This window comes from Prionailurus viverrinus, chromosome D1 (genome assembly GCF_022837055.1).
Source record: "Prionailurus viverrinus isolate Anna chromosome D1, UM_Priviv_1.0, whole genome shotgun sequence".
Classification (NCBI taxonomy): Eukaryota; Metazoa; Chordata; class Mammalia; order Carnivora; family Felidae; genus Prionailurus; species Prionailurus viverrinus.
The window spans coordinates 44,635,655-44,654,872 of record NC_062570.1 but is presented as its reverse complement, the minus strand read 5'-3'; the positions used below and the strand labels follow the sequence as shown (position 1 = coordinate 44,654,872).

The 19,218-nt window shown below is 40.5% G+C and overlaps 1 protein-coding gene and 1 long non-coding RNA gene across 4 annotated transcripts in view; one reads left to right on the top strand and one right to left on the bottom strand.

Annotated features, from left to right (window-relative positions):
- Positions 1-466: 466 nt before the first annotated feature.
- GRM5 (glutamate metabotropic receptor 5) overlaps positions 467-19,218 on the bottom strand; it is a 507,658-nt gene continuing 488,906 nt past the window's right edge. The window contains exon 9 of the mRNA XM_047879457.1: positions 467-2,985. Coding sequence (XP_047735413.1) covers positions 2,085-2,985 — 901 coding nt within the window. The 3' untranslated portion in view covers positions 467-2,084. The remainder of the gene's footprint in view (positions 2,986-19,218) is intronic.
- Positions 2,284-19,218, top strand: part of LOC125177288 (uncharacterized) — a 114,863-nt gene continuing 97,928 nt past the window's right edge. For 2 of the 3 annotated variants that reach the window (XR_007156554.1, XR_007156555.1), the window contains exons 1-2: positions 2,284-2,432; positions 4,836-5,365. This is a non-coding gene — a long non-coding RNA (uncharacterized LOC125177288). Of the gene's footprint in view, positions 2,433-2,842; positions 3,010-4,835; positions 5,366-14,690; positions 17,008-19,218 lie in introns of those variants that run through there. The other variant, XR_007156553.1, reaches the window with a different exon arrangement.

Sequence of the window (19,218 nt, the reverse complement as noted above, 5' to 3'; positions counted from 1 at the left end):
TGATGATATTTTCAAATGTGGTATGGTAAGTTTGATTTTCAAGTTTATATTTTAGTAAACTAATATCAGCTTTTAACATTTTATACTGGGAGATTTGATTTTAAATTTAATATAAGAACAGATATAAGTAAAGGAAAACCAAGAAGTATATTTCCTATAACTTTTAAAAGTGGGGCATGATAAATTACACCAATGGATATATTTCCATTTCTCAATTCCTTTTTTAAAGTAGATATGAAATAAAAAAAAATACATGCCAATATAAGGATATTGAGCTCAAGGAAAAAGGTTTCATTTATTTTTCTTTCTGCTAAAAATATACTTCTGCCTCACAGCAAATCTTTTTCATAAGGCTAGCTTTAGTATAAGGCTGGATCAACTGAACTTTAAATTTATAGGACACCTCCTCCTTTTATTACTATCTTTATTTTAAAATTTAAAATGAAACGAAATGAAATGAATCCAAACCAAAACAAAACAACACAAAAAAACATTTGGCACCTGAGGACAACTGTAATGAGAAGAAGAAATAGATGACTGTGGATGCAGGTCTTGAGCTATGAATTCTACCTATATGAGCCTATTAAAGCACATGTATTTCTAGTATATCTTTAAATCTCTTTTCTGCAGTATTTAAAAAGTGACAGTATGAAGTGCACAAAATCATATTAATAATTATTTTAAAAAGGAAATACTAATAATTGCTTTGCCTCTTTTTGGAATGGCTAAGAGACTGTGTGGTTTATATTCATTAAGGTTCCTCTGTTTTAATATTCTGTATTGCTTTGAAAAATCTACATTTGTCATAGTTCATAGCTGCCCTCTTTAAGCAGCCAGAAAAAGTTAAAATCACTGCTCACTGGCATAGCTAAATCTCTGCTAAGCCGACTTGACACAGTTTAAAATTTCCAGCGTATTAAGATTGTGTTAACTTTTTGAACAACAGTCCCTCTAATCATGTCGCTGTCTTCGCTGGGTCTATAGACCATTCTTCCAGTGGTGGGACTTGGAAAGAACAGAGGAGCTCTTTGTGCATCAGGTTCTCAAAAGAAAGGAATGGAGAAGCCCAAATGCATATTTTAATATTTTAGCTGGCAATGCTAATGGAACAGCATTCATAAGGAGGAGTGGCCACATTTCATGAAAGTGATAGCCAAGCTGGAGCTCAGGAATTATTATTATTATAAAGAGAATTTCCAGCTACACAACGGTACCCCAGTGAGGGAATTACAAAACAGTATTCCAGAAAATATTTTTTTGCTACTCCAGTATTGATTGGCAACATGGTGAAATAGTCAAGAAATCTTCCATTGGTTTTCTTGGTTAATGGAGGTGAACTGAAATAACTAGGTGGACTCCCGGATGCAGGCTTTTCAAAGAGGATTTCAAAACCAAATTGGAGAGGAATGTCTCTGGTAAAAGCCTTATACACATCAGCGCAGCACTCATTATCCAGTTGTGTGTTATGCATGGGACACACTCACAACAATGCCTCAGTAAATACTGGGCCCAAGTTACTGCTTTTCAAAGTCTTTAAAGGACAGAAAAAAAGAAAAAAAAAAAACGGAAAAAAACCCAAAAAACAAAAAAAGAGAGCAAAAGGTTGATGTTTTGGTCCCAGATTTTGAGTTTGTTAGAAAATGTACATTCATGTTTGGTGAATCAAAGAATCTTCTGGGAAAAGAATTAAAGTAAACAAACAAAACTTTGTACAGTTGCTTAATAACTATGCTTTTCCCCCTCCATTATGCTGTTACACACTCATTGCTTCCCTAGAGCAAAGCACTTGGTATGGAACTGGTTCAACAGACTCTTGTCAGCCCTCAAAAATATAAGCAGTGTTTCTGTTTCTTAAAAGCCCATGTTTTCTAAGGCCACTAGAAGAAAATCTGCCAAAGGATTTGTGGTCGGTGTCTTCGTCGGTTGATGTTAAATAGCACTATTAATCTCGTGTTTCCATTACGGGTGTACTTGGCATCTTCCACCTCGGGTCTTAACCAGGCGACTATGCTTGTCACTGTGTCTGCGTGAACACGGGAGGTCTTGGCTCCCTTGGCGGAACCCAGCGTGGTTTCCAATGACATTCACAACGACGAGGAGCTCTGAGTGTAATCTCTTATGATAAGTGTGTCATATTTGGGAGACGAAGGGATACAGAGGGCCGACTCCGACACTGGCGAGTTGGGGGTTGTACTCCCCGAGTCCACCGAGTCTCTGAAGGGGGACGGCGGGGTGAGAGCCACCAGCTCTTCCAGGTCCGGCTTGCCGGCTGCAGCTTCCGGCCCGGCCGTCGGCGTCTCCCGAGCAGCGCCCCCAGCCGGCGGGGCCGCCGCCGCGGGCTGCGCGCCGCCCGTGACCTCGATGGCGGGCAGCGGCTGGATTTCAGCGAACGTCGTCATGGTTGTGGGCAGCTGGATCTCTTTGGGGATCAGGTACGACGAGCAGAGCGGGGCGCCCACGCCGGGGCCGGGGGCCGTGGTGGACAGCATCATGGAGTTGAGCTCGCTGATGTTGGCGGTGAAGCGGGTCACAACACTGCTGATCTGCTCCATGAGCGAGCCCTGCGAGGAGCTGCTGCGCGCCGCGGGCTCCGAGTGCAGCGACGGCACGTCGTCGTCCGTGCGGCTGGCGGAGCCCGCGCGCTGGCTCAGCGTGCTGATGGGCGACGGAGAGCGCGGGCGCGCGGGCGCGGGGAAGTGCTCCTCGGCTTCCGCCACGTCGTACAGCCCCTTGGGGCCGGCGTCCGGGGGCTCCGGCCCGCCGGGGCCGCCGCCCGCGCCCCCCGCGCCGCCCGCGGCCCCCGCGCCACCGCTCGCGCCGCCTGCGCCCAGGCCGCGGCTCTCCGTGCTCTTGGGGAAGGGCTTGATGACGGCCGTTTGGTTGGGGTTCTCTTTCTTGTTGATGTGGATGGACAGCCGCTGCCACAGGTGCTGCCCCCGGCTGCTCTTCTCGTTCTGGGCCCACGTGACGGATTTGCCATTGGAGCTGCGGAGAGAAGGGAGACTAGAGGTGACTCAGAGGTTCAGGGGGAGCGGGTCCCCAGCCCTGGGTTATGGATTGGGAAGGACGGCGTCAAAGGACACCTCCAGAGATCGTGGAAGCGGCATTTGTTTCCTTGTTTTGAGTTAAAGGCCGCTTTATTGTATTGGCCTTGCCTTTATCCTTACCATGAAAGTGTATCAGAGGGGATAGTAGTAAGTAAGGGTCGAGGAGTATTTATGGAGATTCTGCAGTAGTTCTGAGCAGCAGCTGGTTATGTTGCAAACCTAGAAGCCAGGGCCTGGATTATTATGGCGCCATTGAGCAGAAGCTGGTACAGGGCAAGGGCTTCCTGCAGTTGGCAGCCTCTGAAAGGAAAACTTGGAACTAGAACAACTAACCAACCCAAACACAAGAGGGCAGGGAAAGCGTTGGGGTCAGGGGTTACCAGGCAATAGACAGTGGTTCCAGTTCAGTTTTTATTCTGCGAGCCAATGATTGGTGTATTTGGCTAGGGATTTCTGTTTGAATTCCTGACCTTGAACATGGTTTTAGTTAGTCTGCCTTATCTGCTGGAAAATAGAAATTCAAGGAACACATATACAAAGTTCTAATCAATTAGAGCTTTTCTACTTCACCCACATTTTCCTCACAAATTTATTTTTAGGCCTAAAACTTGAATAACAGTTCTGTGAGGGAGCATATTGCCTCTGGCACCTAGCATATTGCTTTCCAACTAGGGTCTTGATGAGTGTTACCTGACATGATTTCCTACGGCCTTTCTCCCTCTTCCCTTTCCCTAAGCAGTGCATTTTGGTCCTGCAGCATGAGGTCTGAAAGCTGCTCTGATGGTACAATTGGCGCCTGAGCCTCAGATCCTGACTGTGTCCTCCTTACTATTAAATATGACACAACCTCTAAATCTACAGACCCTCTGTCAGAAACCTCACTTATGGTCAGAGAATGTGGCCTGACCTTCAGGGATGTTCTATGGAGAGACCCTCGGGTGATGGCTCATCACAAAGAAATCCAAGATCTCTGTAACTAGGGGGTCTGTTTTGTCCAGACAGCTCTGCCCCAGGTACTGTGACCAGGAGATAGCCTTGGACAGTCTATGACCCAAGGCTTTGACCACCCAACTTTATCATCTCGGCCAGTGGTGATTAAACTTAATTGTGCCTAAAACTCACCTAGGGTATTTGTCAAATAGCCCAGGCAGGACCCCAGAAGATTCTGATCACCTAGATAAGGTTCCAAAGATCTATGCATTTTGTAAGCACTCCATCCCCAAAGAAGCTGTCCTTTCTTTCTGGGTTCCCATTGCTCCCTTGGCCTCCTTGCTGGACGGCCTTTGCCTGGCAGGGGGCTGAATTGTATTTGGAGCTCACTTGCCTTGCGGCTACCGGACTTCAACTGCCAGATCCACTCTGCCTGAGATACCTATGCCTTTGATAACAGATCTCTGTTTCTGCAGTTCCTATAACAGGATGCTTTCTGTCTCTTTCCCATACTGCTTCTCATTTCTTCCATCTTTCCTTTTCCTCTTTGTGGTCTTCCTTTTTCTGCTCCTTCCTCTGAAATCTCATTCCACTTAATCTACCCAATAGTTTGCAACCTGGTGTCCTTTAGAATTCTGGAATGTGATATATGTCCCCCACCCCTGCCCCTCTTCCTGCAAAGGATGGATAAATTATTTCCAGGTTTGGAGGTTGCTGTACATCCATGGTAGCAGAATGGGCCCTGCCAAACCTAACTTTCCTTTCCAGGAGAGTTTCAGGAAAGGAATGTTTCTACATTTTGCATTAACCTGACCTGCCACCTTTTATGTTTTTAGTGCATTACTTTCTTCTTTCTAGGTGTCTACTGAGTTCTGGAACATGGCACAGAAGAAATGGGCCAGACTATTTATGGGATTTGATTGGGAGGATGGTTGCCAACAACCCCCTTTCTCTCCTACCAGCAAGGTAAGAAACATGCATGTTGGAAAGGAAAATTAGTCGTTCAGGTTGCTGAGGCCACTTTTAACACAAAGCTTGGGCTATAAAGTAGAAGCATAACTGGATTTATCCTACTAAGCTTTACTCTAGGAAAGTTCTTGCTCCCAACATGGAGAGGTTTTGATGGAACATAACTCTGGGTATTAACAGTGTCAGTCTTTGGAATCACATGCAGTAGAGCCTAAAAACTTGACAGCAGGTGGAAAAGCCTTTGGATGAATGTGTGAGAAGGAAACTATCCTAACCAGCCAATCTGCACAAAATACTGACATTTTTCCTGGCCATGCCTTTGCTCATGGTGTCCATGGTCATTTGGGAGAGAGAGCGCCAAATAATCTGAATACCAATGGAAATGGACACAGGAGACACCGGAGAAATGGAGTCCAAATGTAAGTACCTCATTTCATTCCTTGGGTCATGAAAGGTTTTTTACTCCAAAAGAAATGAGAACTTTTTAAAAAGTTTTTTTTTTAAATCCTGACTTATGACATTAATCTGTTTATTAGTAGAATGTAGTTTCCACAGGAAACAGACAGGAAACTAATCTATCTTGTTCATTAGCACACAGGATGTTAATAAGCATTTGATGGATGAATAGGATTCTTAAGCTAACCAGTCTTAAGAACCATTGTGTGGTGTCCTGGAAAGTGCAATGGACAAAGGACCCTCAAATCTGGATTCTAATCCTGGATCTGCCATCCTGGATGCTTGGAAAACAATAGTCTCTAAGCCTTGGTAAAAAGCAGAGAGCAATCCTTTGGTGAAAGCTGTCATGAGGATTAAATGAGACCATACAGATGAAAGCTTCTTGTAAGGAGAGGGTATCTAAGAGTGTTAATTTTTGCATTCCATGTGAACACTACATTTCAGAAAATAAAAACAGTATACTTGTGGTTTTGAGCTCTGGTTGAGAAACAAAGAATTCAATACAAAGTAAAATATGTAGTAAAGCCAAAAAACATTTTTGGTTGTTCCTCCTTAACCTGACCAACTGTACCAAGAATTGGAGTTCCATCGGGTTTGCTCTGTTGGGGTTTTTTTCCATGCTAATTTGTCTCCTTGGTGATCAAATCCACTCCACTAAATTCTGCATTATTTCTCTTCCACAATTTACTTCTTCCTGAAATGCTCTTTCATTGTGCTCCCTCCTCTCTGCCTTTTTCTTTCTTTCGGCCTAAGCTCTTCCCATTTTTTTTTTTTATTTAATCTTAATTGCTTTTATTTGAGAGAAGCATTCCTGACCCCATCCCGACTAGGTTAGATTCCCAGAGTCCTTTCATTAGGCACTTAATAACTCTTTGCTGTATATCTACCTCACCTGCTGGGTGGAGTGTTCTGAGGGTACAGACAGAGGGTTCTTTGTTTTCTGTTATATCCATAGTACCTAGTGCATTGCCTAGAACATGATATGTGCTCAACAATATTTTGAACTAATAACTGAGTGGATAAGTGAATTTGATTTAAAAAAATCCATACTGAATTGTTTTTGGTAGAATTAAGTTTTAAAAATAATTCAATAGTAAAAAAATAATTCAATGTTAATGAAATTCTGTTTTGTCTTATGAATCAATCTTTTTATAAACTCACTGTAATCAGTAGTACTTAGTACATATTTCATTAACCAAGTACAAGAACACAGATCTTCATCTCTACTGTGAAAATCATAAAGGAAGTATTTGTTCCTTTTCTGTAATTTATATGTACATGTATCTCTGTGTGTGTGTGTGCGTGTGTATGTGTAGTGAAACTTCTTAGTGATGAAAGCTTATGGAGGCAGTATGGATAGTAGACCCAGAATGTGGGTTTAAGGTATGGCCCTCAGTGATGTTGGGCAAATCACTTAACACCTTTGCACCTCTTTGTTCTTTGGTAAAAAATGGAAGAAATAAACCTCTCCTGCTCACTTCACATGATTTCTGGAAGAAACTAAATGGTGGTACACGTGAGGGTACTTTATAAAGCATAGTAGTACCTCTGCAGACCTCACCATCAAATCTTCTGGGGTGCCTGGATAGCTCAGTCAGTTAAGCATCTGACTTCGGCTCAGGTCATGATCTCACAGTTCCTGAGTTCGAGCCCTGTGTCAGGCTCTGTCCTGACAGCTCAGAGCCTGGAGCCTACTTCGGATTCTGTGTCTCCCTCTCTCTCTGCCCCTCCCTGCTCATGCTCTGTCTCTCTGTTTTTCTCTCTCTCAAAAAAAAAAAAAAAAAAAAAAACCAAAAACAAACAAAAAAAACCAAATAAATAAACCTTAGAAAAATCTTCCAATCACTTGAGGTAAAATCTTTATTATTATTGTTGTTGTTATTACTGAGAACTTTTTTTTTTTTTTTTTAAACATCGGGATTATACATTTTTCCTAAGGACCCTGAGGTAAGAAAAGGGAAAGCAAACTTTTCTGTACTGGTCTATAGCACTTGACTTTCCCCACTGAATATTTTGGACATTAGAAAAGAAGGAGGAGGAAAGAGGAGTGGAGGAAAGAAACAGAATACATGGTTTGCTACACCTGGGAAGGAGGACAATTTGGCCAAAAAAAAAAAAAAAACATAAAAACTTTGTGCTCTTTCCAGGTACCAATTAACCCTTTATCAAATATAATACTGTAGAATTTACTACTGTGACAATTTGTTCTTTATTTCTTGGGGGGAGGTGCATTTTGATCATGTTATTTGAGATTTAGGTTTTTTGTTCACATTTGTGTTTGCCAAAATGACACCTTCTACCTTTATTCTTAGAAGTTTTTTTTTCCCAGGGTCAGCCAGGAGAGAGGAGTAGTAAGATAATGAGCTTCCTAATACAAAAAGAAAATACTTAAAAAAATTTTTTTTAAAGCTTGTAATGTCACTAGCAAATATGTCTTTGGAATGACTTCAGAAAATACTAAGCCAAAAAAACAATTTCATGAATTAAGAATATTATAAGTAGAAAGTTTCCAATTGCAGTTTCATTTTCTGTACATTTTCTTAAGCTTTTTATCAATATATTTTGAGTTGCAAAGTATGGAAATAAAGTTTTTAAAAGATAATGAGGAATTGGATATTGTTTATATCCAGACATTCTAAATTAGGTGGAGTAATTTCTTTCTGAGCCTTGCCTAAAATATGACATCTTGATTATGACAATTACACTGAGAAATACACCATAATATATAAGAAAATGATAGAATCATCCATATAAATTTCCCCAGTTAAGCATAAATGGATATAAATAGCCATCTCGCTGACAAAAAAAATAAATGGCCGCGATGACATATGCATTAGAAATATATGTACAGACAAAAACACTTGAGTAAATGAAAATGAATTATCTACCAAAGACACAATAATCAAAGCAATATCACCTTATATTTGCATAGTGCTTTAAAAGTACTTTTCCGGACACTGTCAAGGGTAGATAGGATCAATGTCTTTGTCCTCCTTCCAAAAATAAGAAAATTGAGGCTCAGTGAGATAGGTGATTTGCCCAAAGTTAAGCAGTTAGATAATGGCAACCTGGGACCAATACTATCTCATGATTTCCAATTCCATTTTTCCTGACAGTACAATGTCCCATCTTTGCTTTGTGAAGTGAGCTGTCCTTATTTCACGGAAGAGAAGACCTCTGGTGTTACCTGGTGATGATGTGTGTTTTCAAGTAGAAACATTAGTCATTTGATTTACATTCTCTATTACCATGTCTTTGTACTTCTTAATCATCTACTTTGAGGTCTCAAGAAAGCACCCTATATCACTCTTTGGTCATTACCTCAAATAGCACAGGTTGATCAAGCACTTATATTTGTCAAAGATAATGACTGGATGCCTCAATGATGAAGGCACTTGAAGCTTACAACCATATAAATATTATATGGCAAGTTTCAGCCCCTCTTTTTTTCCCCATGCTGTGATCTGGTAAAAGACAGTTGTCCTGTATAAGGACAGCCCTAATAAATGTAGCCCACTTATTTTCTCTCTGACTTATTTTGAAATACCACTAAAAAGAATGGTATAAATTTGAGGATAACCTTAAATCTGCACTATTTTGCAAATTTTGGTATTTCAACTAATAGTGGTAATAAATGATATGTGATACCTTTGCAAATGATTGTGATTCATCAGTACTTTTTAAATTTTTTTTAATGTTTATTTATTTTTGAGAGAGAGAAAGACAGAGCATGAGTAGGGGAAAGGGCAGAGATAAAGGGAGACACAGAATCCAAAGCAGGCTCCAGGCTCTGAGCTGTCAGCATAAAGCCCGACACAGGGCTCAAACCCACAAACCATGAGATCATGACCTGAGCTGAAGTTGGATGCTTAACTGACTGAGCCACCCAGGTGCCCCTATTCATCAGTACTTTTTGATATTCTGGCAGCGAGTTACTGATATGAGACTTGCCTCAAAGAGGGCAAGAAAAAAGATGCACATAGAAGGCTAGCAATATGAGTTACTCATAGTATTTTGATAGGAGGGTTATTTTTCTTTTTCTTAGGACCTTGAAATGAGGAAGTAGATGGGCAGGTGGAAAGTTGCTAAGGGCAAAGCCTAAGAGATTGTGGAGCATGGAAACAAGTAGTTCATGGGGTAACTAACTATAGGGTACAGATCACAAGGGATTCAAAACTTCACAACAAGAAGAAACTTTCCAGCAGGAGGGGAGGGGCCAGGGAATGATGCTTGCGTACAAGAGACAGATTGAATCTACACCTTGAAAAATTAGTAGATTATGGCAAAATCCAAAAGGAGCAGTAGGCATTGGCATCCAGGAAAAATAGCAGTGACATAGGTTCAGGAATCCATAAGGATATTCTAAGATAATCAGTAGTCCAGTTTTACTAGGTGGGGATGGAGAATAAGTGGAAGCATCAGGAGTAGAGTTGGGACATTTTTGTCTGCTGTAAAAATTCTTTGTGGTCACCCCTGACCTACAAGGATCTTCCTTCTTTTCCTTTCTTTTGCTATTTTAATAACTAATTCATAATTAACCTTGGACTTGTTAGACTCTGGGATAGATAGATGGTCTAATATAGTTGACCAGAGAAATGGTCTAATTATTAGATATATATGAAATCTACATGCTAGATCAATAGATGAATGAATAGGGGCGCCTGGGTGGCGCAGTCGGTTAAGCGTCCGACTTCAGCCAGGTCACGATCTTGCGGTCCGTGAGTTCGAGCCCCGCATCGGGCTCTGGGCTGATGGCTCAGAGCCTGGAGCCTGTTTCCGATTCTGTGTCTCCCTCTCTCTCTGCCCTCCCCCCGTTCATGCTCTATCTCTCTCTGTCCCAAAAATAAATAAACGTTGGAAAAAAAAAATTAAAAAAAAAATAGATGAATGAATATATAAACAAATACTCATGAGTTATTTTCTATGTTATTTAAATGCAGGAATTATTTTTTGTTATTTAGTATTTTATATATTTGGTATTTCTCAAGCTCAACAAAAGCAATTAAATTTAGGAATCACGCCATAACCTTCTTTAAACCCTCATTGCAGCTTCATCCATTGACCCTATTCCTTGTTTGGCCCCAGTCCTGGTCCTACTTCAGGAATATGTTAGGACCTAATTAACATCTGTTAGGTTAATTAGTCCTTCAGGCACTAAGGAGCCAAGAAGATTGACACAAGCAAAATAGTGGTGTCCAGGGTAGATTTAAGAAGCTGTTTTAATAATGCAGTGATACAGTGTTAAGATCTTAACAGGTGTGAAAAAATGATGAAAAGGAATATAGTGGTATTCTAAAACTATTGTGAAAGAAAAGACGTTTGTCCTTGGTACTGGAGGAATTTAGACAAAAGGTTGCTCACTGGGGAAAGAAGTTTCAAGGAAGGATTTGCAAATAAAGTGGAGATTAACGAGGCCTTAAAGACTGGGAAATGTTAAAATAACATGGATAAACCAAATCCAATTAATATTTATGTGTTGCATATATGGCAAAGAAGGTAATTCCACACACCCAACCCCTTGAAACCCTTCCAACAACCTTGCGAGGTGGACTTTCGCCTCCCTTTTAGTAGCTGTGATCCAGCAGGGGCTGCCTGCTTCTATGATAATCCTCTCAGAGAATGTCTCTCACTAGGCATTCAGTCTCTAATGAAGTCCTTGTGGGAGGAGAACCATTGGCTCTATTTTAACTAGTCTTTGGTTTAACAGGCGGCCTTTTGGACATGTCACGATCCATTCAGGGTGGGTTACTCAAGTGCCCAGTGGTTCTAGTACAGCTGGTACTTGCCCCACATTCCCATAAAGAGAAAGCATCTAACAAAGGATGTAAAGCATGTTCCAAGCAGAGGCATTTTGTTGGATCATCAGAGCATTTTCTTTCCCAAGTTAAGCTATTTTTTTTTTTTCATTCAAAATTCAGGAACTCAGACTCAAACCTCAAACTAAACTACTCCTCATACTGAGATGTAAATTCTACACTTAAGGTGCTTCAACTAAGATTAGAGGATTTTTTCCCCAAAATGGAAATGATTTTCTCCAGCAATTACTATAAAGCACAGATTACAATTTCATAAAGAGAGAACAAAAGAAGACACAGCTATTTTGCACCCATTGGCTGATACCACAGAGAAGTCTTTGTGGGAAAATCCAGCTTGATTTAAAGCCTTGAATAAAACATAGGATTAGGATTGATGACTAAGAAGAGGAGGGTCCTGGAATGATAATAGCTCCCCTTTGAATAGAATTTTATACCTCACAAGGTGTTTCCATCTGTTTTATTATATTTGACCTTCACAGCAGCTATATAATATAGCACTTATTGCATGGTATTTTTAATCACTTATTTACAAGTCTGTTTCTGGATTAAACCTGAGCACTCCAAGGGCAGTAACTGGGAGCATTTCCAATGCTTGGTGTGGTGTCTGGGGCAGAGTAGGTGGGCTGGGAGGGTTAGGGAAAGGAAACAAATTAGAATGCTTTCCTTGAATGCCTGATGTAAATGGGTATTATTAACCTCTACTATAGATGCAAAACCCAAGGCTTATGGAACTTCACTAATATGCCCAAGTCAAATAAAAGGCAAAACAATATGCCCCAAATAGGACCTTAGATCCAGAGTCACACATGCAATACTGTCTGTGTGCTAGGTGCACACAAAAACTAAGGGGCTAACAAGGCACATCCTTATGGAGCATCCAGGGAAATGATAACAACCAAGTTTGTATCCATAAAATGACCTGATCATAAATTCCAAAGCTCTCTATCAACAAATTGACCTGAAGATTGCAGAGATGAATACTGAGGGACTGTAGAATAAGAAAGTGTCCCCAGACTGTTAGAATGGTTGCTGAAAAAATGATTTCTGCTTAGGAAAAAAGATTCCTTTTGATCTTAAAGTACCTCTGCCTAACATATTTAATTTAAATCTAATGTGTGAAGAGTACCCTAGTTTTGAGGTTTGAATCCTGGTTGTTATCTACCACCAACATGCTTATTATCTATATGAAGCTCTGGCTTAAGGTAATTTTTGATTATTTTTTCTTACTGGATGTAAATAGGCACCTGCCACAGATATGAAGTGCTAAGAAAGTTTCAGTCCTATTCCCTTTGGGATGCTTCAGATGGTGAACGCACACACACATACTCTCTCTCTCTCTCTTCCTTGTGGCGAGGACACTTAACATGAAACCTACCTCTTAACAGGTTTTTTTAGTGTACAATACAATATGATCCCTTCACACATTTCAGGATGGATAATAATCGTAAAAAAAGATAAAAAGTATTGGTGGATGTGGAGAAAAAGGAACCCTTGTGCACTGTTGGTGGGAATGCAAACTGGTGCAGCCACTGTGGAAAATGGTATGAAAGTTCTTCAGGACATTAAAAATAGATTACTATATAATCCAGCAATCCCATTTCTGGGTATATGTCCAAGGGAATTAGGATAAGGATCTCAAAGAGGGATTAACACTACCATATTCACTGCAGCGTGGAACACCTTAAATGTCCACTGATGGATGAATAGACAAAATGTGTTTTCTTTCCAAAAAAGACATCCAAATATCCAACAGTTAGATGAAAAGGTGCTCATCATCACTAATCGTCAGGAAAATGCAAACTACAATGTGATATCACCTCACAACTATTAGAATTGCTAGAATCAAAAAGACAGGAAATAATTAGCATTGGCAAGGATGTGGAGAAAAGAGAACTCTCATGCACCGTTGGTGATATGTAAATTGGTGCAACCACTATGGAAAACAATATGGATATTCCTCAAAATATAAAAATAGAACTACCATATTATCCAGCAATCCCACTTCTCGGTATTTATCCAAAGGAAATGAAATCACTGTCTTAAAAAAATATCTACCACCCATGTTTACTGCAGCATAATTTATAATATCCAAGACACAGAAACAACCTCAGTGTCAATCAACAGATGAATGGATAAGGAATATGTGGTATATATATATATATATATGTATATACACACACACATACATACCAAATACATATACATACACACACATATACATACACACACATACAAATACAAACATACAATGGAATATTATTTAGCCATTCCCAAGATAAGGAAATCTCACTGTTTGTTACAATATGAATGATGTGCATGAAACGTGAAGGCACTGTGATAAGTAAAATAAGTCAGAGAAAGACAAATATTGCATGATATCATGTAAATGTAGAATCTAAAAACCCTGAACTAATAGATACAGAGAACAGATTGGTGGTTGGTAGAGGAGGGAGCAGGTGGTGGGTGAAATGGGTGAAGAGATCCAAAAGGTATAAACTTCCAGTTGTAAGATAAATAAGTCCTGAGGATCTAATGTACAGCATAGTGACTATAGTTAATAATAATCTATTGTATATTTGTAAGTTGCTAAGAGAATAGATCTTAAAAGTTCTTTTTTTTAAATTTTTTTTCAACGTTTATTTATTTTTGGGACAGAGAGAGACAGAGCATGAACGGGGGAGGGGCAGAGAGAGAGGGAGACACAGAATCGGAAACAGGCTCCAGGCTCTGAGCCATCAGCCCAGAGCCTGACGCAGGGCTCGAACTCCCGGACTGCGAGATCGTGACCTGGCTGAAGTCGGACGCTTAACCGACTGCGCCACCCAGGCGCCCCATAAACTCAAAATACTTTAGAATTATGAGTTTGGTCAGATGTAAAATAGATTGTAGAAATTTGAGAAAGCTTTCAAAGAGGAATTGACATTAGGTTTGGGTTTCAAAAACTGAGTAAGAGTTTACCAGGGAGAACAGGAATGGGGGTTGGAGAAGATGGATACAAGGAGAAAGGAAGGGCAATCCAGGTAGAAACACAGCATGTGTGAAGGTGTGAAATTGTAGAAAGGAGTCAGCGTGTTTGGAGAATGGTAAGAAATTTGGGGTGTCTGAAAAAGAAGACACATGTACTGAAACAGAGGGAATAAAAGTCAAAGAGTTAGAGTTAGTGTGGGAAGATCCCTCTATTCTGAGTGCATGGGTTTAGATTTTATCCCAGGTGGCAGATATCATAGTGGTTACAGTGTGAATTCCAGAATCAAACTGAGTTTGTCTCCAGTGTGGACTTTATTATTTACCTTTTTAAAGATTAAATAAGAGATCATACAGGTAAAGCACTTATACTAGTGTCTTGTGTATCTCCAATAAAAGTTAGCTGCTTTTATAGGTAACCATAGAAGAACATGAATTTTAAAGCATAGAAGTTATACCATTGAATTAATTTTGTTGATGTTACATTTTATTTTACATGCTTTTCCAGAATTGACTGTTGGGAAAACATCCATGATGGCAGGTGGAGAATAGAAGACAAAAAGCAAACAAAAAAAAGGGACTTTCTAAGTAGCCTTGGGTACTTAGAAATACTAAATAAAATCTTTTGAATGCTTTCTGTGTGCCACACAGTCTGCTAAGTGTTGTGCTTGCATTATCTCATTTAATTTTCACAGGATTATATAATAAGGGGAGTGCTATATTATTATCTTCATTTTATAGAAAATAGAGATTAAGGAAGTAAAATGGCACCTCCAGGTCACACTGACTAGTGCCGGAACCAGGTTTTAAGGTCTTTGATTTCAGAATTTTCGCTAAAACTTTTTAATATTAGGTTATTGGATATCCCTGGACCTCATTTTCCTCATCTGTACTATGGAAAGGTCATTCTTGGGAGTGCATAACCAATGAGAAGGTACTGCTACAGTGTCTGATGTATAATAATTACAGCAACGGTAGTAACTGATACTGTTACCTGTTTTAGAATGTCTCTATAAGTTGGAACATTAATTTGAAACTGACTTTGAGGAGGAATGAAGAGAAGACTACTGCAGCATTCCTATCATTATGAAACTAGCTGGCTTCATAGTAGAAAGAAAGAACGTTGCTCTTCTGTGGCTCTGAATTTTGTATAACTGTGTGTAGTCCTTTTCAACACTCAATTCAGGTTAATATTATTTTGTTTATTTTACTCCTAATTCTCTCTGCACTGGCATAAGCTGTACTTTCTGATATTAAATGAGGATTTAATTAGACACATACATGTTCCTGTGGGACAGGGGTTACTGCTGCATTGCAATTATCTTTTCTGATGTTGTTCCCCCATGGACTATAGATTTGCAAGGGCATTAGTCAAGTCTTGGTCATCTATTTATCTCCAGAGTCCTGTAAGTGCTTGGCTTATGGTAGGTGCTTAATGAGTGAGCATAACACTAAGGAAGAAATCACTGAATTAATGAAAGGCGAAACAATTTTAACACAGACATCACAATTTGGGATTGCTTTTGAAATCTGAGTTCCTGGTGATTATGACATCACTGTTACTAGATTCTCTAAAGGCTCTAGTAGACATTTATTATACCCACTAAAATTAGATGCTGCATCTACTAGGTAAAAATCAGTGACTCAGGTGGTTGATATCATGACATTGCAACAGTAAAAATAACCTCGCACCACCCTCCTCCCTTCAAGCACTGATGGGACACTGTAGATCAGTCTATTTCATTTGATTAGGGAGCTCTTTTTCAAAGAGAGACTGAGAGGCTCAGAATGTCTGTGCCTCCCCCCCTTCATGGGATACATCATGAGTGCTTCAGAATGCAGACTCCAGTGAGCACTCTGATGGAATGGCCCTGCTGAGACAGGAGATAATAACATTCATTGTTGAGGTTTTAGCCATCCCTGAGGTGGACTCTCTCAGTATGAACTCACATGATAACAGGGTTTAGAGAATTTCTGGTGCTTAGAGCACCTCCCTGTTTAGGACTCTCTTTCACTTCTCCTGCAATCAGGAGTTCTCTGATCTGAAACACACTTAGACTGTCCACTGTGAAAATATGAAAAGATGACAAGTTATGCTAGATTCAGATGGAAAGAAAAAATAAATTCACATAAAAGGAAAACAACATAATATTTCAGGAAGCTAGTGTGCTATGGATGCATATAATGTTCTTAGTCTTTTCCAAATGTGGGGGTGGAGGGAAAAGGGGGAAGTGACGGACTATCTCTAAGGCCCTGTCATTGTTTCAGGGAAGATAATAGTGTTCAGCTCTAGGGCTACATGTACTGTAAAACTCTTTCCCTGCTGGTTACTTGGCTCTGGAAGAAGAGTTCAGGCATGAATTCACCAGGTCCTGTCCTGTTCATAGCTTCAACATAGAAAACAGAGGCAAATAAGGTGCAGGGACACACTCCTCTGGTTTTCTGTGGTGGTTTGAGCTTCCCTCAGCACCCCCCTGCCAGGGCTGGTTGGTTGGTTATGGCCAGAGATCCAGCCCAGATCTTTGCAGAGTGAATGTGCTTGACTATGACCCTGGGAAGCAATTGGGGGAAGGAGTGGGAGCAGACAAGAAAAAGGACCTCATCAGTGGATGTTAAAAGTATCTGTAAAAGTTGATTAGGTTTTCTTTCCCAGCCCTTCCATTCAATTCCAGAGGGAGAAAACTGGGATTAACTACTCTAACCTCTTATTTAGAAACAGTTTACACTGCAGTTGTCTCCTCTCTGATACCTTTTCTCTTAATATTCATTTTAAACTTATTTCTCCTGGGGTGCCCGGGTGGCTCAGTTGGTTAAGCATCTGACTCCTGATTTCTGCTCAGGTCATGATCTCACAGTTTTGTGATGGAGCCCCGTGTTGGGCTCTGGGCTGAGCATGGAGCCTGCTTAAGATTCTCTCCCTCTGCTCCTCCCCTCCTTGCATGTGCATGTGCTCTCTCTCTTTCTCTCAAAGAATAAAAAATAAAAAGGGTTCCTGGGTGGCTCAGTGCATTAAGCATCCAACTCTTAATTTTGGCTCAGGTCATGATCTCTTGGTTCATGAACTTGAGCCCTGTATTGGGCTCCGTACTGACAGTGTGGAACCTACTTAGGATTTTTTTTCTCTCCCTCTCTCTCTCTGTCCCTTGCCCCCCACCCTCTCTCTCAAAATAAATAAATGTAAAAAATAAATAAAAGTAAATTAAAAAGATAAACTTATTTCTCCTGGATAAATGTCATTGTGTGTGTATGTGTGTATTTATGTGAACAAATATGAAGTTGGAAAAAATACTCAATGGTCTTAGACATTTTGGCCTCTCCTTTTATGTGTTGCTAGGCCTTTTCTCTTCCCTAAAGGAAATCTTTTCTAGAACACTGAAGGGCTCCCTCTCCCTCCCATTCACTTTCACTTTCTGCCATCAGTTTTTATTCAATGCTAAAGAAATAGTAAGGAAGAAAAAGTAGGAAGGGAAAACCATTTATTCTCAATGAATTATGCTTATCCGTGGGGCTGAGGTTGGTCATTCCAACAGAACTATCCTTACTGTTGCATGCATTAGTCTCCTATGCCTCACCAGGATGTAATAAGCCCTTGTCATTACCTTGGCTATACCCAAACAAGTGAGGAAACAAAGGTAACTATTATCTTGCTATTATAGAGAAACTTGGACTATTCTCAGTGTAGATATGTTGAATTGCTATCTCTGTAGATCTGGACCTGATCCAGGAAGGCTTGGTCCAGTTGATCTGGAGTCCCCTTATCCTCTGTGTCCCATTGTCTGCTGTCTCCTTCTTACCATTCTCAATCAAGACAGTCTTAAGCAAATCTAAACACTGGGCTGATCAGATGTGAGAGTTCTAAGCATTGACCAAACACTCCCAAGAACAATGCATGGCAGAATTGAGGCCTGATGTTTGCTGGGAATAGCTGCATATCACCTCCTAGACAAATGGATTATTCCAAAATATCAGTTTATGGGCTGGCTAAATTGAAACGACCTAGGAAACTTGTAACACTGCAGATTCTGTCTTAGTATGTTTGGTAGGGAGCCAAATTTGGGAAGTCCCGTCCTAGACAATTGCTTCAAATCAGAAATCACTCTGATTCTACATTCTGTAGCAATGTAACACATTCGATACAGTCATTTTCACCTTGTCCAGCCAACTCCAGTGCTGTTTGATTGATTTTCAAGGACAGGAATTATGGCACTTTGTCATATCTGAATGGAAGGAAACCAGTAGGCCCGATAGCAGTCTGTTGAGTTACTCCCACAGAATGATCTATTGAGGGTTATCTTTCAAACACACTGAGATCCAAACCTGGCTCTATAAAGGCTTCATGGGTATAAGGGCATCAAATACACTAATGTGCACCATATATGCCTATACAGATATACATGCTCTCATTGCTTTGTCTGGGAGCCAGGGACAAAGTGGGCCAGCCTCTCATCCAGGGCTGCTTTAAATGATTGGTCAGACTATGCTGCACAGTTTGGCATACCATTTTCACAGACTGCAACATGAATTACACCCCCAGAAGTTGTGCAATGCGGTCATCCTTGGAGAAAGTTAGACATCATGTTGAAAACCAGAGGGAGCCAACTACTGAGGAAGCAAATACAATGCTTGGGTGAAAGTTCAACGGGATTCAACAGGATTATCTTCTTGCTGTGCAGCTGGATCTCAGGCTCTGCTCTCAGCACGTGCACACACATGTACACACTGCACTTTCTGCACTTTCCCTTTACTTTAGCCCAGGCTGATTTGTAAGAGCTTCCCTTCCACAGTTTTGTACCACAGGTGGATGGGGAAATGGCACAACAAATTAGACGTGGAGAGTTAGTTCACGGTGATTGATTCCCCAGCTCAAGGCTGCTCCAGCATTCTGTACTCGTTTAATGCCAATCTTGACAGTATTTCTCTCCGGAGTCTTTTTCTTAAAACCCAGTCCCATGCAATAAAGCACGTTCATTTCATGCAACACAGCGTAGTTGATGCTTATAGTTCTAAATAACCCAGATTACTGGGCACTGCTCAGT